Below are 24,269 nucleotides of genomic sequence, written 5' to 3' on the forward strand. Positions count from 1 at the left end.
AACCCTGATTTTAACTTTTTTAAATTATCTTAGTTATATCTCACACTCTCATATCTCTCTTCTAACCGCATATCTTTCTTCTAGTTGCAACACTTTTATTTTTCTTCCGTTATAATGTTTGAGAGAGCAGTTTCATTAGTTGAGCGTATGTAAAATGATTGCCAAGAAGATTCATTGTATTTGAGGTTTCCTGGTGTGGAGATAATTATTTTTTTAGTTTTGTACTCCATTTTTTTACCTTGCTGATTTTTTTTTCTAGGTTTTTGGTTTCCAAAAAAAATATAAAAAAAAATAAGTAAACGAAAACACAACCACCATTAGTAAAAACAATAGAAAATTTATCTCAATTACCAATGTTAACCACTAACTATCATCAATCATCAATCACCACAAGCAACCACCCACCACCACTTGAGAATGAAGAAGAAGACATCACAACACCATACTCAAAAGAGTATTATTAAAATTAAAAAAATATGGAGGTACAAGAAGAAAAAAGGATATGGACTTACTTGGAGAATTTCCCCTAATTATGGAGACAGTTTCTTCCTGCACCCCCACTTTTTCTCCCTGCACCCCTACACTCTTATGCAAAGACGAAATCACCCTTATTAGTTTTTAAAATTCCAAACATATCCCTAATCTAAAAAAACCCTAAAACAAAGGCAGCGACTGATCTTCTCATTTGCGTAACCGTCTTTCTCCCTCTTCCATAACAACGTAGTAGTGACACCTTCATAGCATTCTCCTTTCAATCTCACATATTTCTTCTTGGTGATTTAAAGTGCTCTTGGCAAAGTTAAGTAAATTCCTTTGTTTTCAGATTTAGACATTCGTTTTTTCCATGGATTTATGTTTTTGTAAACGTTTTTTCACATTTCGGATTATAGAATCCAGTATAATTTTGGATAAGAGAATACGGTAAAATCCCAGACTTATGGCTTTGGTAAAATCTCGAATTTTTGATTCCGGGAATGTTCTGGATTTTTGGATCCGGTAAGCTTCCGAATTTGTGGATCCGGTATTGTATCGAATTGATGTGTCTAGAATAATGAGTTGCTATTTGTGTTTGTGTTGACTCAAATTAGTAAACAACAATTGTATTGGGTCAAGGTAAAGGAGTTATGGGGTTGGGTTAGTATGCACTCATTAATTAGTTTGTAATTTGGTTTAACTTGAATGGTGTAATTGAATAGAAATGATGAAGAATAGGGGTGTAGGTTCATAAGGTGATCGTTTATGTCCCACAACCTCTGTTAGAAGAAGAAGAAGAAGAAGACATGTTAATGAAGATGAAGAACATGTTGAACATGAATATGCAAAACATGTTGAACTTGAAGAAGCTGAACCCCAAATGGAGGTGGAGGATGAAGACGCACCTGAAGTAGAAGGTGAAGGTTATCCCAAAGGTCCACGTGATGGGACATTGTTGACAGGTTATGAAGCCCATGTGGCCATGCAATTACGGAATGGTGTGGTAAGTAAATATGTTGTAATATGATACTTGTTCCCTGTTAATTTGATATGATTTGCGTTGATTAAATTGTATATTTTATATGATTTTGATTGGTTAAATTAGAATCGATGAGAGTTAAAATTGGTGTCTCATGGCCGAAAAATGAGTAAGATGGGTGCTCCTCATCCTTAGATACTACCTGCAGTGGATTTGTCAGGTTTAGTTGGACTTGTTGGGGCAAGCTATGACACGATAGACAAAGGATTGATATGTGCCTTTGTAGAAAGTGTTGAACCAAGGGGTGTTCAAGCTTTGAAGAATCCAAATCCTTTGAAGGATGTTGAAGCCTTGGTTGTGCTTGGTGTTGCTGTGCTGGTTTAGTATAGTTCTGGGGTAGTTTGAGTTTTGTAATCCACCCCTTGATCGAATATAAAAGCATAAGCATCTCAATCTTTGTGAAAGTAAAATGTTTTCAAACTAAGTTAAAACAACCGATTGTTTTGTCGAAACAATCGATTGTTTATACTTAGGTGTTTTGATAAAAAGATTGAAAACTGTTTTTCAAATGGTTGAACTGTTAAGAACCAAAACAACCGATTGATTCGAGGAAACAACCGATTGTTTGTTTTGGGACCATAACAGAAAAACTGTTTTATCTTTGACTGAGCTTTAAATGATTTAACTGCTTACGCTCCAGTCATTAAATGCTTTGACCAATCTTTTAATGCAATTTAAGAGTTTGTTAAGATTTGATAACAAACTACATCTTTGAATAAATTCAGAATAACAGATTTGAGAATCAATCTTTGACAAGTTTTTACTAAGAGTTTTTTATTTTTTCAAAGAGCTGAGATTGCTAAGAGTTTTTGATTGATCAAAGTTTTGTGGAATAGGATTCGACTTGTATTGATTTCAGATTATCTTCTGTAACAAGTGTAATCCTTGTATTCTGTGAAACAAGTTTAGTTTCTGTGTTTGCTAAGATTGACTGTGTGTTCTTGAGGTGATCAAGATCAGCAATCTTGGTGTTGGTGTGTTGGCCAAGGAGAGTGTGTTTCTTGAGGTGCTCAAGGTCATTCTCTTGGTTGTTGTGTAAGTGATCAAGTTGTGATTGCTTAGTGGATTTTCTCAGAGTTCTGAGAAGACTGGATGTAGCTCTGGGTTTGGAGTGAACCAGTATAAACATATGTACAATCTCTCTATCTCTAACTCTTTAAATTCAGTTTTTAATTGTTGTTTACTGGTATAAACAACCGATTGTTTCTGTGAAACAACCAATTGTTTTTCTGGTTGTGCTGATTTTGTTTGCTGTTTTTGGTAAACTGAATTTCTTAACAATAGTTTCCTGAGATAAATTCATTCTTGTTTTAAAAGTTTACGAAAATCCTCTTTAAACAATTCACCCCCCCCCCCCCCCTCTAGTTTAAAGCCATTCATTCTAACAATCGGCATCAAGAGCTTGGTTCTTGAAAGTTATTCAAGTTGATCCTAAAAATCTTTTTTTAATGGCTGATAGACTACCTTTTGGGGAAGGTGCTTCAATTAACAAACCACCTTTGTTTTGTGGTTTGAACTACCAGTTTTGGAAAGTAAGAATGAAAATATTTATGGAATCTCTTGACAAAGGAATTTGGGATGCAATTGAAAATGGTCCTTTTGTCCCAAAGTTTGAAAAGGATGGATCTGTCATTAAGAAACCATGGTCTCAATGGACTGATGCAGAAAGCAAAAAGGCCAAATTCGATTGCATTGCCAAAAATATTATAACCTCTGCTTTAAATTCTGATGAGTTTTTAAGGGTCTCGCAATGCAAATCATCAAAAGAAATGTGGGACACCTTGGAAGTCACTCATGAAGGAACAAATGAGGTGAAAAGAGCTAGAAAGCATGCTCTTATCCAAGAGTATGAGATGTTTAGAATGCTTAAAGGCGAAACAATTACTGAGGTGCAGAAAAGATTCACGCACATCATCAATAACCTTATGAGCCTTGACAAGACCTTTGATAAAGAAGAGCTGAACATCAAGATCTTGAAATGTCTTGATAGAGCATGGCAACCAAAGGTAACTGCTATTTCCGAATCTAAAGATCTAACATCATTAAGTGTTGCTTCTTTGTTTGGAAAGCTTAGGGAACATGAGCTAGAGATGAATAGACTCAATGTTCAGGAGAGTGAAGATAAGCACACAAGGAGCATAGCCTTAAAAGCATCCAAGCACAAAGGAAAGCAAGATTCTAGTGATGATAGTGATGAGGAAAACCTTAGCTTGCTGTCAAGAAAGTTCAGCAAATTCCTAAAGAGAAACCGCAACAAAGACAACAACAAAGATAGGTATGGAAACAAGAAATCCAATTATTTTAATTGAAATAACTATATTTGTTTTGGTTGTGGTGAGCAAGGTCATATAAAGGCAGATTGTCCAAACAAAAGCAAGGAGAAAAAGCCCAGTTATAAGGAAAAGAAAAGCAAGACAAAAAGGGCCTACATAGCTTGGGATGAAAATGAGATATCATCATCAAGTTCTTCATCAAGTGAAGATGAGAAAGCAAACATCTGCTTGGTTGCTGAGAATGATGATGAATCTTGCAGCTCAAATGAGGTAAGTTCATGTGCTTCCTTAAATGAACAAAATTACAGTGAATTGCTTGAAGCTTTTCAAGAAACACCTGATGAAGCTAATAGATTGGTTCTTTCAAACAATCGATTGAAAGATCTTAACAGTTGGCTTGAAAAGAGAGTTAAATCACTTGAAGAAGATCTGGAAAAAGAAAAAGTGATTTTGAAAAATTGGAAAACCATTTCAAAAATTCTTCTTGCAAGTGTGATACTCTCATTTGCGAAAATTGTGAAAATATTGAGAAAAAGGTTCACTATCTTGTTGAAACTGTGGACAAGCTTTCAAAAGGGAAATCTAACTTTGAGAATGTCTTGGCATCTCAAAGTTGTGTTTTTGGAAAGGCTGGTTTAGGCTTTAATCCACAAAACAAGCAAGATAAGTTTTCAAAAAGTTTTTCAAGAAAATCAGAAAAACAACCGATTGTTAAGACGAAACAACCGGTTGTTACATGCTTTTACTGCATGAAGAAAGGCCACTCTGTTAGGTTCTGCAAAATAAAGAAATATTCTGTTCCAAGAGGTTTTATGAAATGGATTCCTAAGGGATGTGAAGTTTCTAACTGCAAAGAAAAGTCAAACGGACCCAAATTTATAAGGGGACCAAATCTTGCTCCTTGAAATCTTTTATGCAAGAAAACTAAAGAAAAAGGAGGGACTGGGTCATCTGATCAAGTTTTTGAAGAAAAAGACAGTCATTGAAGTTGAATCAATGTTATGCAAAAGACCTCAACAGTGAAAAGAGGCTTCTTGATCATAAAGCACATGGCTCATTGAAGAATTGACATAAGGATAAGACTTTCCTTTATTTGTTCTTAATTTCTGATTCAAAGTTCTTTCTCATGGTTAAACAATCTTTTTATTATGCTCAATGTCATCTGTTTTGAACTCCTTCTGCTCATGATTAAAATTCAAAAATAGTTTTAACTGCTACAGAAAAACAACCGATTGTTTCTTCGAAACAACTGATTGTTTTGGGTCTGACAGCATTATGAAGAAATTGTTTTAATTGCTATTTTGAATTTCTATCCGTTGCAGATCAATTCAAAAGAGAGAATCTTGGTCAAAGAATCTGTGTTGAAAGTTGATTACGTTCATAAAAGAGTTACAACTGTCATAAAGGAAAATATTCAAAAATCTTGGGAATTCAAGATCCTTAATGACTAGTCAAAGATCACATGTGAAGACCATGTGATTTTCAGCTTTTTCTGATGTTTTCTGTGCAGAGCAGAGTCAAGTCCTCTATCTCTGAAATATCAGGTACCCACTAAATAAAATTGAATGCTAATTGATTTTTATTTTATTTTTTGCTATAAAATCTGGTGCAGCTGATCTCTTCCACAAGAACAACTAATTGCAACATCTCTTGCAAAAATCTGTGAAGAGAGCTTCTTCTCTGTTTTCTTCTCTGCCATCATGGAATCAACTCCTCCCACCTCAAAGAGAGTCAAAACCAGGGCTGTAAGGTCTGGAGGAAGGTTAGAAGGCTGGTTTTCTGGAGACAATGATCTTATTGAAAAGTATAGGTATGAAACAAGTATCAAGAAGATAAGCAACCCCAAGGTTGTATGCTTTGACTGGCTGAAAAGTCAAAAGCTTGATAATGTGAGAAGGCTGCTCAAGGATCAATCTCTCATAAAGTTCCTGGAGATGAAGGGAAACATATATCCAGATTTGGTGAGGGTGTTCTACACAAACCTAAAGTTTGAGGGAAACAATCTAGTTTCTCATGTGAAGGGTGTAGAAATGGAGATAACTCGTGAAGTATGGACTGTTGTTGCTGGTCTCAAGTTCTCTGGTCTTAGAATCAACAAGGGAAACCTTGGAGTAGTGGAGGATTTTAACAAAATCCAATTCTACAAGAGTTGCTTGAAGAATCAACATGCTCAAGTAAGTACATGCTCGGTTGGAGGTCTAAAACTTGATGAAAGATTGCTTGCTCTCATTGTAACTTGGATTCTAACTCCAAGGGGGAGTAATCATTATGTTCTCACTGAAGAAGATCTGGTATATATCTTCTTCATCACGAAGAAAATCAAAATCAATTGGATTCACAACATCAAAGAGCACATGCAAAAAGCCATGAGGTTAAGTGATTATCATTATCCATATGTTGTTTTGATATCTAAATTTCTACTCTATTTTGAAGTAAATCTTGAAGATGAAACATCTAAGTTGGTCAAGTCAACTAAAGATTTGAACAATGGATCACTAAGCAAAATGGGTTTTACCAAAGTAGGTGGAAAATGGATAAGCAAGGATGGTGATCTTGGTGCCTCATTTAGTGGTGCTGCTAATCTTGAACAAGATGAACCTGTTGACATGGATGTTCAACATGAAGATCCACCTGAAGATTATCAAGATGCTGGACCAAGTGTTGGTGCTGGAAATCAATAAGAAAGGATGCAAACCATGTCTCCTTTTGAAAGACTCATGATGAATAAGCTTGATAGCTTTGCTGAAAATCAAAGGAGCCTTCATGATCTCTGTGTTAGTAATTTCCAAAGGATTGACACCAGGTTTGACAACATGGATGCGCGGTTCATGACTCTAGATGAACAGATTGAAGCTGTCCAGAACCAAATCTTTGATCTTCAGTTTGCTGATAAAGAAGAATGAAGGAAAAACAATCGATTGGTTATCGGAACAATCGATTGTTTTTGGCTGTTATATCTGGTTTTTTGAATTTCTTTCTTTCTGTTGTTACTGCTTTAATTCTGATGTAATCAAAACAATATCTTGTTTTATCTTTTCTCTTTGTCTATTTGTGAAGACGAATAGAGGGAGATATATGATGTGTTTAAGTTTTTGTTTTCTTGTTGTTAAAACAGTTTGGGATGAGTAATATTTTCTGATATTTAGCTCTGAAGTTTATTACTGTTTATCTGTGCTAACCAAATATCAGAAGTTCTATGCTTTGTTCAAAACTCTATCTTGCAGGAACTGCTTCAGATTCAATCAGGTACAACACAAGCATCAGGGATTTGTCTTCATCAAATAGGGGGAGATTGTTGAACCAAGTGGTGTTCAAGCTTTGAAGAATCCAAATCCTTTGAAGGATGTTGAAGCCTTGGTTGTGCTTGGTGTTGCTGTGCTGGTTTAGTATAGTTCTGGGGTAGTTTGGGTTTTGTAATCCACCCCTTGATCGAATCTAAAGCATAAGCATCTCAATCTTTGTGAAAGTAAAATGTTTTCAAACTAAGTTAAAACAACTGATTGTTTATACTTAGGTGTTTTGAGAAAAAGATTGAAAACTGTTTTTCAAATGGTTGAACTGTTAAGAACCAAAACAACCGATTGATTCGAGGAAACAACCGATTGTTTGTTTTGGGACTATAACAGAAAAATTGTTTTATCTTTGACTGAGCTTTAAATGATTTAACTACTTACGCTCCAGTCATTAAATGTTTTGACCAATCTTTTAATGCAATTTAAGATTTTGTTAAGATTTGATAACAAACTACATCTTTGAATAAATTCAGAATAACAGATTTGAGAATCAATCTTTGACAAGTTTTTACTAAGAGTTTTTGAGTTTTTCAAAGAGCTGAGATTGCTAAGAGTTTGTGATTGATCAAATTTTTGTGCAATAGGATTCTGCTTGTATTGATTTCAGATTATCTTCTGTAACAAGTGTAATCCTTGTATTCTGTGAAACAAGTTTAGTTTCTGTGTTTGCTAAGATTGGCTGTGTGTTCTTGAAGGGATCAAGATCAGCAATCTTGGTGTTGGTGTGTTGGCCAAGGAGAGTGTGTTTCTTGAGGTGTTCAAGGTCATTCTCTTGGTTGTTGTGTAAGTGATCAAGTTGTGATTGCTTAGTGGATTTCCTTAGGGTTCTGAGAAGACTGGATGTAGCTCTGGGTTTGGAGTGAACCAGTATAAACATTTGTGTACAATCTCTCTATCTCTAACTCTTTAAATTCAGTTTTTAATTGTTGTTTGCTGGTATAAACAACCAATTGTTTTTCTGGTTGTGCTGATTGTATTTGCTGTTTTTGGTAAACTGAATTTCTTATCAATAGTTTCCTGAGATAAATTCATTCTTGTTTTAAAAGTTTACGAAAATCCTCTTTAAACAATTCACCCCCCCTCTAGTTTAAAGCCATCCATTCTAACAGAAAGGTGGCACGCAAAGACAAATTCCTTTCATCTTCCTGTAGGTGAGTTAACCATCACATTGGATGATGTGTTGAATTTGTTGCACCTCCCAATTATGGGATAATTTTACACGTACCCGAGCTTGGATACAACTGCGGCGACTGATTTGCTTGTTGATTCACTTTGTGTAGATTGGGTAGCAGCTGCTGAGACTCGTCATTGTCGGGGTGGACATGTGCGTCTAAGCTGGTTGAGAGAGATGTATAAGGACGCATGTACGAAGAGACAATGGACTGTGGTTGCACGAGAATATTTGCTACACCTAATAGGTTACACCATCTTTGCAGATAAGAGTGCTACATCGGTTAGTGTATCCTACTTGGGATTATTTGTAGATTTAAGGCACACCGGAGGATACTCGTGGGTAGCAGCTGCTTTGACCCACATGTATGAGCAGTTGGGAGATTGTTCCTATGCAAATAATAGACAGTTAGCTGGATATGTCACGTTATTGGCATCGTGGATATATGAGCACTTTCCGAGTATTGGGCACCGCCAGCTTCGGGATGACTATGTTGAGGATGAGCCGCGGTGTATGAAATATGTGATCGGGAGTAGGTTGTCCACACTTGATATGAGTTGCATTGAACATAGACACTTTAGAACTCTTGAAAACAACATTATAGGAGAAGTATAACAACATTTAAAGGATCAAAGAGTGCTTAGAACAAAGGAAACGAAATCAACAGACTAACCCTAAACCCTATTAAGTAAGTCCTACCAGAGACTAACACCTGATCCAAAGATTACCAGCGAATCCAACAGAAAGGATCAGGGTAAGTTCAATACAACTCATGCCGTGCATCTCATATGTCACGGTGTGCATGAACTCCTCCATCAGCTTCTCACCACCTGATATCTTAATCTATGTGACTTAGATCACCAGTGAAGCTCGGAGATCTCTGTTACCACATAGGCATCAATACTTAATACACAACAAACATCAGTCCATACATTATCCCAAATGTATGAATTCAATTCCATACCATTCCGTCATACAACATCATTCAAAAAGTGATCTACAATATTCAAAAGCGTAATTAACATAAAAAAAACAACACTTAAATATTAAACCATCAAAATATAATATTTTTCAAAATTTAAATAATATATAAACAAACAACCCAATATATAAACACACAACATCCCTGCAAGAAAAATTGAATATTGGGACCACGTCCCTTCCGCATTCAGATCTTCTATCCTAGGGTGCTATTAAAAATTAAATTTAGCTTCCCTTACCTTAATTGTTTGTTTTCCAAGCAACTTTCTAGAATTTTATTTCCCACAATCTGGATAAGCTTCAAGATTTACGGACCTAATGCAAATTATCCAAACAGAACAAAAATTCAGTATATAATAGAATAAGTTGATAGGATTAAACTTCTCAACTGACCCCACCAAGATTGATAACTAAATCCTAAGAAAAAAAAAGAGAACAAAGGATATTTAGAGTAAAAATGAACTTACTCTGTTTGAAAATATGATCGGGTAGAAATGTTCCTTAACTCGTCAGCTACAACGTGGTCCGATCAGATTCTAAAATAGATGAAGATTGGAAGATAAAATTAAGAGAGAGGGAGAGAAGAGAATATGGAGAGAGAGAGAGAGAGAGAGAGAGAGAGAGAAATGGAGATAAGGAAGAAGAAAGAATGCATGTAGGGGCTTTTGTTTCTGTTTTTAAAAAAGTGACGTTACAAGACCCACAAATTAATTTCAATATCCATCCTTCACCACTCTTTACTGGATACCCTCGTAATCTGAAAGGACAACCACATTTCCTAGTTCCACTCTCAGTAACCTGTAAATCCTTCTTATATCGTTTGTATTTACCTCCTCTCTCACAACCTAATAATACAAATGTCTTCCTTCCTCGTTGGCCAGTTAAAGTATCCGATCTCAATATCACAATAACAAAACCAAAGTGAAACGTAACTTTTCTAACCCACTTTAGGAGCTCATCCCGAGTACGAAATACCTATAAAAGTTATCATAACAAATTATTTACTAATTAACAAACAACTTAAACATACTTTACGAACTTAACTTTACCTCATATGTAGTAAACGCATCTGTACATTCATATATCTTCGATTTAGATAATGACTTCTCAATATCATCATCATCCCACACATCAACCTCATCATATAATTCTTGTTCAAATTCTTCACTATTGTCCATGCTTCTACAAATAAAATAAAATGAAACAAAATCATTGCATTCCGGATCCATGAATCCATAAGTCAAAAAAATCATTCCGGATCCAACAATCCATAATTCAAAAAGACCATTCTGGATTAAGGAATCCATAACACAAAAAAACAATTCCGGATTCATAAATCCATAATGCAAGTGATGCATTCCAGATTGAGGAATCCATAACACAAAAAAACAATTTTGGATCCACCAATCCATAATGCAATTTAGGCTTCCGAATTCAACACTCTGGAAAACAACAATTTATGACCTTTTACCTTCTGGAACACCCCCTCATCCATAACACACAATTTAATCAATTCTGGATTCATGAATCCATAATATATTACCAGATCTCGATATTCGGTAACCCCGAAATCCCCATAACCACCGTATTCCTAAAAAAAACTTAACTTTTACCTCTATAACCCAAACAACACTTCGACAACGTTGCGTACTCCTCCACCTTGCTTCGAACAATTACAAAGACCTTCCACAGCAGTTGATACTCAAGGATAAAGATGAACAATGAAAGTGGAAATACAAAACGGGTCCCTTTTCAAATTATAGGTCAAGGTTAATGTTGGAATATTTAAAATTGTGGAGATGTAGGAAGAAAAACGTGGGAGTGCAGGAAGAAGAAGCCAATTATGGGTTATAAGCGAAGGCCCAAGCCCAAACCACGTGACCCCTTCCAATCTGCAATTGCAACCACAGAACTTTTGACTATCTAATATTTATGATAGAAAGTACGATAATTATTAATTTTTTTGGTATTGTATTAAATAAATTATTTACGACGAACAAAAAAAACTATTCATGATGAAAATAAATAAATTATTAGCGCATGTAACAATTTTCAACCTATTTTCTTATTGTCTATAGTAAAGCTGTAAAGGTTATTCTGTTCATAAACCTTAGCCAGAACAATTTTTTTTTTAAAAGGAAAAATAAATTAATGATATTTGACTTTGTAAGTGATAACATAAGACGTCACCATTGAAGATTGAAAATGGAGCTTTGGTAAAACAAGTTTATCATGTTTGTGGTGACTGATACTGATACCATGAACCATCCTTATCAGACTTTGATCATCATTAGACTTTGATTATGTCCGACAATTGTGTTTGTTGAATACACATTACTTTATTCTCACTTTTCATTTTTCTACTTAATGCTCAACTTCAGATAACGCTTACAGATAAAACAAATTAGGTTAACACTTATTCAATTTTATAAATTATACCTACTTGTATCATACAAAATTACACGTACAATAAATTATAAGTATACAAAATTATTAATTTAAGTGATGATGTTTGTTAAACATTTTTAATTATTATTGTAATTTTTACCTAATTTTAAGAAGATTTTTTTTAATAGTCAACTTATACTCTTTTAAAAGATTGTTATCTTGTTGTAATTATTGGATTCTTCATTATTTTTTATTCAAATAATATTTTTTTATAGTAAAATTTAGATCTAATTAGTCGTAAATTATGAATGCGAAACTCTCACCACCTACTTAAATTTCTTGAAAAACATTTTGTATTCTCTATAGGAATTAATAAAAAAATAGTTTAAAACTTAACCATTAATCAAAGGTTTATATTCTGGTATACCCAAAAGTTTTACATCCTCATAAGTAATTATAATTATAATTTATATATATTTTATTTTTTTATTATATTATTTGAGACATTTTTAAAGATAAATAAAATTGTAACAGAAAAATAAAAATTCAAATAAAAAAATACTTTATACTAGAGGTCACAAAGGTTTGATCAATTTTGTGGATAGGATCGAAAAGAAATAGTAACTCGATTTTGTGGATAGGATCGAATAGAAATAGTAACTCGTTCTCGTTCTGTTATAGGATGGATTGACAGATCGAAAGATTGGTCCATCACTTTTTATTTATTTATTTATTTTATATCTATTTATTTGATTGTAATATATCATTTTGTAGACAATAAAAAAATAAGAAAGAACAATAAACTTAAATCAAATTTTAATATTCTAATAAAAAAATTAATACCTAATAAAAAAAATATCAATAATATTTTAATAAATTAATAATGTATAAAAAAATTAATTTAAATAAAGTTATACATTTACCATATTTTATTCTAAAAATATAAGATTTTTTTAAAAAATGTTAAATGAGTCTGTCTCACCTGTTAATTACAGGTTAAGTAGATTAATATTAGTTGACGAGTTAAAAAGTTAATCCAGTCTTTTTGTTATCTTCTTTATACGTGATGATGGATTGATATAATCTTAATATAATTAAAATTGAAACAAAATTCTTTTTACTTTTTTTAAGTATAATTATATTATATTATTTTCTGTTTTCCTGTTCTACTTTTAGATAAAAGATTCTTGTGGACTCAATGCGAAAGGGCGAACAAGTTTCTTTTGAAAAGTTCCACACTTTTTTCCGGAACCATCAAAAGAAATACAGTGAAGAAAACGAAAGATCGAAGACTCTTTTGCTTAGAGAGTCAAATAAAACCTTTGATGCTTGTTGAAAGTGTTAATCACTAAACTTAGGATCAAAATTCTAAGTGTGTAAAAGTGGATAGCTTGCAAGTTAGCCATGAATACCAAAAAACCAATTTAAACTTCTATTTTAAGTTATTTAAACATTTTTTTACTTTTAATATTAGTAATTTAATTATTAGGAGTGTTTGTTTGAAGTATTGTATTGTGTTTTCTGAAATTCCCATGAATGTTTTAATTAGAAATATTATTACTAAGTATATATGTAAAAAAAAAAATATCTGGTTACATTTTAAAATTTACATGAATATTTTTAAAATTCCCAATAATTTAAATAAAATACATAAAGTTAGAATGAGTAACCTTAAAAAAATACTCATGTAAGAGCAAATATGTCATTTTTTATTTGTTTTTTCTTATAATTTAATAAACATTTAATTGTGAGTGTCATGATAATATTGTTGAAAAAATTATATATCTATAAAACAACTCTATTTAATGACAATTGATTTAAAGCTAAAATCTAATATTATAGAGAATTTATTGCGAAGAAAGTTTATTTTGTGCGAAGAAAGTATTTTGTAACATTACAAAACCATAATGTAATAATTACATTTTATAAATATAATATTATTTATTTATTTTTATTTTAAAATAATAAACTATTAAATTCATAATAAAATACATTTAATATTTTATTAATATATGTTTAATGTTAAATAAATAAAAAATTTAAAATAAAAACTAAATTAAATTAAATTTTGATAATTTATTTAGTATAATTTATTTTGAAATATTATTTCATTTATTTAAGGTTATAAAAAAATTTATTTTAACTTAATTTTTTTAATCTTAATTAAAATTTTCAAAATTTACAATTCAATCATATCATTCACAAACTTTCATAAATTTTCTCTTAACTTTCTACTCTTTTTTCCTTAATCCAAACAACATCACTTTCCTTTCAAATCTATCATTTTCATCTCCCTTAAATTCATCATCTAATCCAAACAAAACATTAGTTCGACAAAAAAATATATATATATATATATATATATATGAGAATTTTGCCAATTAATTTTAAGCTAAAAACTAACTAATATGACTTTTGACTAATATGCTATCTTGCTTTAATAAAAAAATAAAATAAAAAATAACAATATACAAACTAGAAGATACGAAAGTTTAATTTTAAGCATAACATAATAAATCCTTGATATGCCAAATTATTTTATGCTTTTTGGTAAATGTGTTTTGGATGACCTATTTCCTTCTCCACGATGAAACTTATTTTATCATCTCTCATTAGCCGATATTGATAGAACAATGTTTGGTCTAATGGTGTGGATTTAGTAATTATTTCAGTCTAAAAAAATATTTTTTTAGAAAAAAAAAACAAAAAATACTATTTTAATAACATTATCCAAAATGTCGATAGAAACTCAATTCATTATTTTAGGATAATAAATATGAGAACAAATGGTAACAGGATTTTAGAATGAAAACAAAAAAGATAATTATAGATTTTTTTATATATAAATATTTTTACTCTTTTTTAGATTGAAATAATAATAAAATGTTGAACATGTTTAGACACTTTGTTTTAGTTCTATGTAGTATGCAAACATTTCATATAGTATTTGAAAATGTTGTCAATTGTTCACAATATACATTTTAAAGCTTTCAAATTAAACTATTTACCATTAACTTTTTAATATTTATTTTTTTATTATAAAATAGGTTAGACATCAAATATAATATCTCAATTAGACTAATATCCTAGGATCCAATACCATGAAAAAGTATTATTAAAAAAAATATAAATAAATATAGAAATTACATCAAAACTCATGTAACAACAAACTTATATCATTTAAAACATTTATATAATATACCTTTAAACATGGAAAATATTATTTGTTTCATACTTACTATCATCAAAATTAATACTTTGAATTTTATCTAAGGGTTTCTAGACATTGTAGAAAAATCATTTAATGTAATTGATTAGAGAATGTCTAAAACTAATTTTAATCTAACAAAATAAATATACTCTTTTTACTTTTTTGTCATTTTAACTTTATTTTTGATTAAATATTCCTGTATTAATTGTGGTATTCGTAATTCAATTAACTTTTATATAATTGTTTAGAGTTATTAAAAAAATGTATAAAAAGTCAAAGATATAATATTATATACATTTTTTATATAACTGATATAATTTAAAATAAAAAGCTTATAAAATTTTATAATATATGCTTAATACTCAACTATGCCAAAAACAGAGCAACTTTGGTGCATAAATTTTCTCCAAGACCAAATTTATACAGAATTTAATCAGGGTTTGTTTATGCTATTCACTTATTAAGAAAATTAAATTTTGATTTTGACAATCTATAAAACAAAAGAATTACATTAAAGACTTGTATAGATAATGAAAAAAAAAAAAAACTCTAGTTTGGAAATTAAGAGAAAGGATTTGCATCCAAGAATTTTGGTAGTTGATTTACATAGCAGTGCCGAAATTGATGAGATGCCAAAGATAGGTAGTGGAAATAGTCATCCATAGGTACACATTCATTCATTATCTATGCCTCCCTCAATTTTTGAATGGATCAAAGCTTCTTAGCACATCACGTTAGAATCTAATATATATAGATACCATTATTTTATTTATCATTGCTGACCCACATCATTCATAATTGCATCACACTCTTCTCTCTCTGCCATATCATATTCAATTATTCATAAAATAAAATCAATTAAAACACCCCATTATGTTTTAGAACATTATGAAAATGAAGCACTAAGAAGTGTTGAAACAAAGATTCAGATACCATGAAGAATCTTACCACATTATAGGATTTGGTTTTGTTTGTAGGGTTTTACCTGTCACACACACGTAGCAAAAACAGATTAACAGAAGATGTGGCAGTTAACCACAAAGAGTACTGTATACGACATAAGCATGGCACGTGGCGAATTCAGAATCCCTTATTACTGAGGTATATTATAGCCCAGACCAACTCCAACTACACCCAATTACACTCCTGTGCCCGTGCCTGTGCCTGTGCCTAAAATCATCTCACTCACTTAATCCATTTTCTTCCTTTATCCAATTCAAACTCAACCATACCACAAAACACACATAAATAAATAAATAAAAATGTGCATTATTTTATTATGAAGTGTAAACCACTCCAAAAAGTAGAAAACAAAACCAACTTCAATGGTTGAGAGATATAAAAAAAAGAATAAAAAAATGACTGTTTCCGGAAGCGATTATTGTAATCCATTATAATCACTCACTTTCCACTCGCACCTCTCTCTAATCCCACCCCTTAATTATCCTTGTCTCTCTTTCTCTCTCTATGCTGTTTCTGTGTGCGCCATTCCTTCTCCCTCGCCGGAACACTTCTCCGATCGATCCAACCATCAACGTAACGGCATTCACACCGCTCATTTCACTTCAATGATTCCTCACTCGGATCCGTAGCTTTCACAATCTCCCAACCACTTTCCTTCGCCATTCTCGTTTCTCGCTTTCAGATCCGAATCCCCACGCCAAAATCGGGGGATAAAGAACCAACCCTTCATACATGGATTAGCATCACACCTCGATGAAAACCTTTCCCTCACGCGTCTCACGCAACCACACGTTTTTCTCCTGCACGACCTCGCCTTCGCCACTACGCACCACTTCATCATCCTCCTCCTCATCATTCAATCCTAGGGTTAGGGTTTCCGTCTCGCGACACCAGAATGTTCAAGAAAATCATGAAAGGCGGGCACAAGAAGCCCTCCAAGTCCGAGGCAAGCGATCCCGTGCTTGCGCCGTACGCCGCCGCCAACCGCAACTCGGCAGCGGCGCCCTCGCCCAATGTCGTCGTCAACCACGCCTCGCGCGGAGCCGGAGGTGCCGCGCCTCCTAGCTCCGGCACCGCGATGCCGCTCGTGCCGACCCCCGGGGCCATGGAGCCTCTGCCTCCTTTTCGCGATGCGCCGGCCTCTGACCGGCAGAACCTCTTCCTCCGGAAGCTCCACGTCTGCTGCTACGTCCTTGACTTCTCCGACACGCTGAAGAACGTTAGAGAGAAGGAAATCAAGCGCCAAGCGCTGATGGACCTCGTCGACTTCATCCAATCTGGCTCCGGCAAGATGTCGGAGAATTGCCAGGAGGAGATGATCAGAATGATCTCCGTCAATATTTTCCGGTGCCTCCCTCCGGCGTCTCACGAGAACACCGGCCAGGAACCCACCGATCCTGAAGAGGAGGAACCAAGCTTGGATCCGACCTGGCCTCACCTTCAGCTCGTCTACGAGCTTCTCCTCAGATACGTGGTTTCCTCCGATACGGATACGAAAATCGCAAAACGATATATTGACCACTCCTTTGTTCTCAAATTGCTTGATTTGTTTGATTCCGAGGACCCGCGGGAGAGGGAGTATTTGAAAACCATACTGCATCGTATATACGGGAAATTCATGGTGCATAGACCGTTTATTAGAAAGGCTATTAACAACATTTTTTATCGGTTCATATATGAGACTGAGCGACACTCTGGTATTGGGGAGCTTCTGGAGATTCTTGGGAGCATTATTAATGGGTTTGCGCTGCCCATGAAGGAGGAGCACAAGTTGTTTCTGGTGAGGGCGCTTCTGCCTCTGCATAAGCCGAAATCGGTGGGCATGTACCACCAGCAGTTGTCTTACTGCATTACTCAGTTTGTGGAGAAGGATTTCAAGCTGGCAGATACGGTGATTAGGGGGTTGTTGAAGTATTGGCCTCTTACCAATTGCCAGAAGGAGGTTCTCTTCCTTGGAGAACTGGAGGAAGTGCTGGAGGCCACGCAGGCCGCCGAGTTTCAAAAATGCATGGTTCCGCTTTTTAGACAGATTTCACGCTGCCTCAATAGCTTTCACTTTCAGGTTCGTGGATGATTGCCATCTTCTATGATGGTGTTAGTTTGAAGTTGAGATTATGGGTGGCTGTGTTCCATTGTTTTTATTTCCGGTTTTGAGTTTGCAATATTACTCATGAACTGCTACCTTGCATGCTATATGATATGTTTTACGTTACACATCCAATCTAGCTCTTCTTTTTAACTCGTGGGTTTCTTATTTATAGAATGCGGGGGTTGGGGGATGTAAGTTTAAGCTGCATAATTAATGAACTTTAATTGTTTCATTGTTTATATGTTTTTCCTTTTATAGCTTCATAGTGTAGTGAGAGTGAATCCGTTTTCTTTTTTTCTATTGTTTAGTTGCTTTTTATGTCATGCATCTATTGCTAATGCTCCAATAGATAGGAAAAAAAAAGGAAAAGAAATATTATACTGGTCATTACTATTAACGTGGGAAGGGATTTTTGTTCGAGTTGAATTAATTGTATCCTTGCCTTTCACACATTGAAACCAAAATAGACAGACACATGCACATGCTTTTGCATGTACAGGGATTTTGACTTCGTTATTATTCATTGTCTGATTCAGAGTTGAGTACTTAAGTGGCAAGTTAACCGTTAGTAATCATGAAATTGTGTGATTTATATATCTCTTTTAAATAGTAAAATACTTGGCACAAAAAAATATTATGAGTAAGGATATATGTTGGGGACTATAATGTTTATTTTCTGTTTGTTAAATGCATGAAGTTAATGATTTTTCTATATATTTTATTTAAGAAGTCTGTGACTTATATTTTGTTTCTTTCTCGTTGTTATCTTTATTTATTATGTCGTGAGATGCATGTGACTTTAAGAATGCTGACATAATTGAAAGCAAATCTTGAGATTGCAGTTGTGGGGAAAATGGTTATAGGGTCAATTGTTCTTTTGTTCCCTGATTTGTTTGGATAAATGCAATACCCTTCTTGATTTAAGATTCCAAACATATTATCCTGTGATTTAACATAATCGATTGCACTCTGCCCCCCTAACAACAAAATTCAGAGTCAAGTTATAGATGGAATCAGTCATACATTCTAGATATAGAAACAGTTTGAAAGGACATAAGAATTCGTAATGAACTTCTGCTCTGCGAAGCTGTCCTTAATTTCGTTAATGCGACATTATTGTGGATGACCTTTGTTTTTCAACTGAATAGAAATGGGGAATATTTCAAAGGGACATAACATGTTCTCATAAGTCATAATCTGCTTGCATCATCTAACAGCTGCCTTTCTACAAACCCTCCCATGAACACCTGGAAAGGAAATTGCTCTTTTATTAGGATAATTATCCAAACTAGTAAACATGTACCTTCCAATTTTCAGAAATGCCGAGTGTTGTAATCTTGCTTTAAATATATTATAATCTAATGATTATTGATATGGCATAATTTTTATTCTTATAGAGCTGAAGGATAGCCCTTGATGAATTATTTTAGGAGAATTTCACTCATCAATAATGATATTTGTCTCATTATCATTTACTTCCAAATTATAATGTAGTTTCCTATTTTATTCTAATTGGTTAGTATCTAATAAGTCATGATGAAATTTTATGGCTGTCTGAGCATCAAATCTTCACAGGAATTTATTACTCCCTTTTGTTTCCTTTTCTGGAGTTTAGAATGTTGTTTAATCTTGAGAGTGTTGTGCACGATCATCAATCTGATAGATGTAAACCAGTCTATTGCATGTTTCTGAACTGTGTTTGAGCATGCTCTTTGGAATCTAATTAAGCAATGAAATAACTATTTCTAGGGCTGGCGATTTGAGTCCTTTTTAGTAGATCCAATCTTAAGATTTCTGGAAGCTTTTGCTATTGGTTACTTAGTCAATAAAATATCTTCCTGATGCTTGTATGTCACTAAAGGCAGAAACTATTTTTTATTCCAATGAAGAGAAAATCAGCACCATGGAAAGAAATAATAGCTGCGCCGGTAAAAATATTGGGAGAAGTAATGATGTATTTCGTGGGAGTTAAACCCACCAGGAAATTACATAGTCTGTGATGTAATAAAGGGCGAGTCCTAACACATAAGGAAAATAATTTCTAGTTTTTTAATTAAATCCACCTTAAAACATTTTAAGAACCTTAAATATTATACTGTTTGCAACCCTAAAATAGTATTACTGGCTTTACTTCTGTTGAAGGGCCAGTGGTACATTGCAAATTATCTTCAATTCTTCACAAATCAAGTGTGAATGAGTTTAGTTTATTAGATCATGAGGGTGTTGCAATTTATATGATATATCAGGGAGCAAATCGCAATTGAGCCTTCATTCATCTTTTCTGTTTCTTCATTAATCTTGTTCTTCGTAAGCGTATCTTGGTTCTGTCTTGTTCCTTCTATTATCATGATGATGAAGCTGCTGTCTCTTGGTTTCTTATTAAGCCGCTGCATGATTACATCCCTTTGAAATTGCCAAAATAACAATTTTTCATCCAAAATTGGTTCAAATTTCTAAAATCTCAATTGATAATCATTCAATTCCCCTTAAAATTGAGAGAATTTTTATCTTCAGTTTGCCAAGACAGCTTGGGCAATCTTATTTTTTCGTTTCTTTCACTTATTAGTGAATGGAAGACTGGAAGTTTAAGCTGGCTAATTTTTTAAGTCACAATTATTGGTAGAGTTGAGGTCAAGAGGGTGGTATGCATTTCATTGCAAATTTTATTGTGCTTTTGAATTGAAATTGAGTAAATTTCACTCCTCTCCTTCTAGATGCTTAACTTCCACTGTCCTCTCCTCTATTTTAAAAAACTAAACTCCTTTAAGAAATTAACGTGTTACCCTTCTTTTATCCATTTTAACGTCGATGGTCCTTTTAGAGGACAACTTTCATCTCTTTGTAATTCTCTGCATCATGGATAACCTGTTTTAAACCTCTATGATCGACTTTGCAACATTATGAGATGATTTGTACATTTTTTTATACTTATACTGGACATTGTTAAACTTAATTTATATCAATAATAAGATGTTCAAAATTAGTTCAGTGGTATTATAAAGTAGAGAAGGAAAGATATCCCAGTCCCATTTATGGCTTCTCAACTGCTGAGATGTTTGTTTAAAAAATGAACTGCAGTATATCATCAGCATATTTTAGCTTTCATTGTTAAAGGGTATTTAGCACATTTATCTCTGATTCGAGGGTAGGGTAGCGATGAGTATGTTATTTATACCAAAATTTTAGATTTCATTTTAAACCTATTAATTTGATGCATTGATTCATTGTGTTATGTTGAACAATTCTTCTACTCGCTTATTATTGAAATCATTTAGCTACTGAACTGCAGTATCTTTTAGTCTTTGTTATATGATGTGAATATTGTTCTTCCTCTACCTTAAAAAGAAGAAAACTAGGAAAATGAAAGGAGAAACATAAAAAGTAAAAATCCGAGCAAACAAGAGACGCTCTTTAACTGATCAAAAGTCATTTGTTGAGTGCCCCATAAAAAATGTAGTTGAACATCTCTAAGAATATGGTCTTTGTCAATATGGGAATGATTATTTTTATGTCTTCATTTCATTCATGTTTTCCTTATAAATTTTTAAACAGCTTCTGTAATTAATTAGGGAAAATGTTATTCTGAAGTTTTTTAATCAGCATGGAAGGTTTAGAATCGTGAACAGTCAGAAGTGATTTTTTTTTACTGTTATTATTTTTCATGGTTTAAATGTTCTTTGAGAATTCTTTGCGCTTAGCCACACTTATAATGCAGGTTGCCGAACGGACCCTGTTTTTGTGGAACAATGAGCATGTTGTGAGCTTAATTGCTCAAAACAGGACGGTGGTACTACCAATAATATTTGAAGCATTTGAGAAAAACATCTCGAGTCATTGGAATCAGGCAGTACATGGACTGACCGTGAATGTTCGGAAAATGTTCCTGGAAATGGATGCAGAATTGTATGAAGAGTGCCAGCGGCAGCACGCAGAGAAAGAGGCTAAAGCCCAAGATGTAGAAGAGCTGCGGGAACTTAATTGGAAGAGACTGGCAGATGCGGCTGCACAGAACGGAGTTGAGGACATGGTCACAACTTAGCCTTGTTAGTATACTACCACAACTGCAGGTGAGTGTTAAATAGGTTAAGTAAGGACCATCATATTCTCTTGTCCGTTTTGGTGCCATTATTTATTGGTTTCTTTCTTTTCAGCCTAATTTTTTCTCCTCTTCTACTTATTACATCAGTTGGATAATTAGCAATTTTAAGAAATCAGTGATTAATGTAACTTATTCGAAGTTGTTAGCAATGTCTGCAGATTAAGAACGTTTTGTGAAATACTTTCTTGTATTTTTCTCCTTTTATAAAGAGAAATACGGAAGATTTTTTCTTTTCATTTCTCAAGACAAAATCGCACCTTTTGTTTGTTCTTCAATTCGGCCATTATGATTGGAATTTTGAAGGCGTTATGCTGAAAATTCCCTTCAAAACTATATGCAAATTGACATATTTTACTATGGAAATTGCTACATTATCAGAGTAAGAGTAAATCGGTTGCTAACTAATTTTTGGTGAATCAGTTGTTTCTCAGCACTGCTCACTTTAATTCGGGTTGCTAGATACCACTAATATTGAGCAATAATTTTTCTGGGCATAATTTGGACATTATTTTTTGAAAACCTGACAACCTTGCTTCTTCCAAAACTACTGGACATTATCTTTTTATATTATACATGTTTTTTCTTGTTTTCTTTTTCATCGTTTAAATTAATGGTTTTTTGTAGGAGTTTCAAACTATTAAAGAGGTTCCGATTTGTTTGGGACAACTTTTTTTTCAAAAAATATTGTTCAAATAAGAAGTTTGAAGGGAACATAAATTGAAGTTTTAATATTTTTAAAATTGAGTTGTTTTTATATATCTCGAAATTTATAACTTATTTTTTTAATATATTTTTTAAAAATCAATTTCTGATAATTCGAACAGTTTTCTTTTAATTTCATATATATTCATTTTATAATTTATTCTGTAAAAGCTGTTCTTTTATTCAAACAAGATTATTATCTTAAAATTGGTTTAAATAATTTTTTTATTATAATCAATTATAAATATAGTATAACTTTTACAACTATTCCAAATACGCTGATGACATAAAAAAAGAAGTATGGTGATAAATTATACGAAATATTAGTAGAATTAGTGTAATTTAAGAAAAATATATTATATAGTGATATTTTATGGAGGATATTTTTTGTAAAAAAATTTGTTAATATTTTATTTTATTTACGCGTTACCCTTAAGGAGGTTATATTAAGCCACTTACACATAAAAAACTCTGTTTTTTCTTTTTTTTCTCAGTAAGTAGATCATTGTATTCTGGAATCCCATAGTTTGAAGGTGTATATCCCGTGGGGTAGTGAAAAGATAAAATGTCTCCATGTTTCAGATTTATAAAATGCATTTAGTATATTCTATAATGCATTTCAGATTATATATATTTTAGATTGTATTTTTAGATTTAGAAATACATTTTAAATTATATAATTTAAAGTGTATTAATACATTTTAATTATTCATTTTAAAATATACTAATTTTAGATTATTTATTTTAAGATATACTAATATATTTTGGATTATATATTCTGAAAATATATTACGAATATATAATTCAAAATACATTTTATATTTATTTTGAAATATAAATTTTAGAATACATAATTTATATCATAGATCTTGCAATCTTAAATATATATTTTTATTTTAAATTGTATAATTTAGAATGAAAATTTGTATTTTAAATATATAAATTTTATATTTTAAAGTAAAAAATATTGATGTTTCACAATTTTAGATTGTATTATTAAAAGAACTGAAAATAAATATTATAAATAAAAAAATAAAGTCGAAAATTTAAAATTTATAGAGGTGCATGTTGAAAGGATATGTTAACCTTATAAGTATAATTATTTATGATACATAAAAAAATGTGTGTAAATGTGTAGGTAAAATGTATATCTCTAACAAAAATATTTTTAAGTAATGTGTGTGGATATGTTATATTATTTCAAATCATAAAATATAACATACAAACTCGTTTCTTTTCTTCTACCAAATTATAAGTATCATCAATATGATAGATAAAAAAAAACCCATCTATGTGAATATGTGTGGGTAAATACTAAATACGTTCCTTTAAGACGAATATTTTTAAGTCATAAATATAAATATGCTATATTAATCCACTCATAAAACATAATACACAAACTTATTTTTTCTAGCAAATATAAATATCATCATATATGTAAATGCGTGTAGGTAAAATCTCTATCTAGTACCAAATAGATACCTTTCAACTCATGAGTATCTTCTACTATTACTAATAATTTTTATTTGCATTTTTATAAAGTTATATAATCAAAGTAAATTTATTAATAAGATTAAAATAATGAC

The 24,269-nt window shown here is 32.4% G+C and overlaps 1 protein-coding gene across 1 annotated transcript; it reads left to right on the forward strand.

The window, feature by feature from the left end:
- The first annotated feature begins 16,135 nt into the window (after positions 1-16,135).
- On the forward strand, positions 16,136-22,232 carry LOC137828902 (serine/threonine protein phosphatase 2A 57 kDa regulatory subunit B' beta isoform). The gene is made up of 2 exons (XM_068635649.1): positions 16,136-17,855; positions 21,598-22,232. The coding sequence occupies exons 1-2, from the start codon at positions 16,689-16,691 to the stop codon at positions 21,919-21,921; spliced, it is 1,491 nt and encodes a 496-aa protein (XP_068491750.1). The 5' UTR covers positions 16,136-16,688; the 3' UTR covers positions 21,922-22,232.
- Positions 22,233-24,269: the final 2,037 nt, after the last annotated feature.

Source organism: Phaseolus vulgaris, chromosome 7, assembly GCF_051622355.1.
Source record: "Phaseolus vulgaris cultivar YP4 chromosome 7, ASM5162235v1, whole genome shotgun sequence".
NCBI lineage: Eukaryota > Viridiplantae > Streptophyta > Magnoliopsida > Fabales > Fabaceae > Phaseolus > Phaseolus vulgaris.

What these genes read in the sequence shown, in the direction of transcription:
- LOC137828902 (XM_068635649.1), top strand. Translation starts at nt 16,689, where the DNA reads ATGTTCAAGAAAATCATGAAAGGCGGGCACAAGAAGCCCTCCAAGTCC. An exon ending in TCAATAGCTTTCACTTTCAG is followed by an intron (nt 17,856 to 21,597) that starts GTTCGTGGATGA and finishes CTTATAATGCAG; the next exon opens with GTTGCCGAACGGACCCTGTT.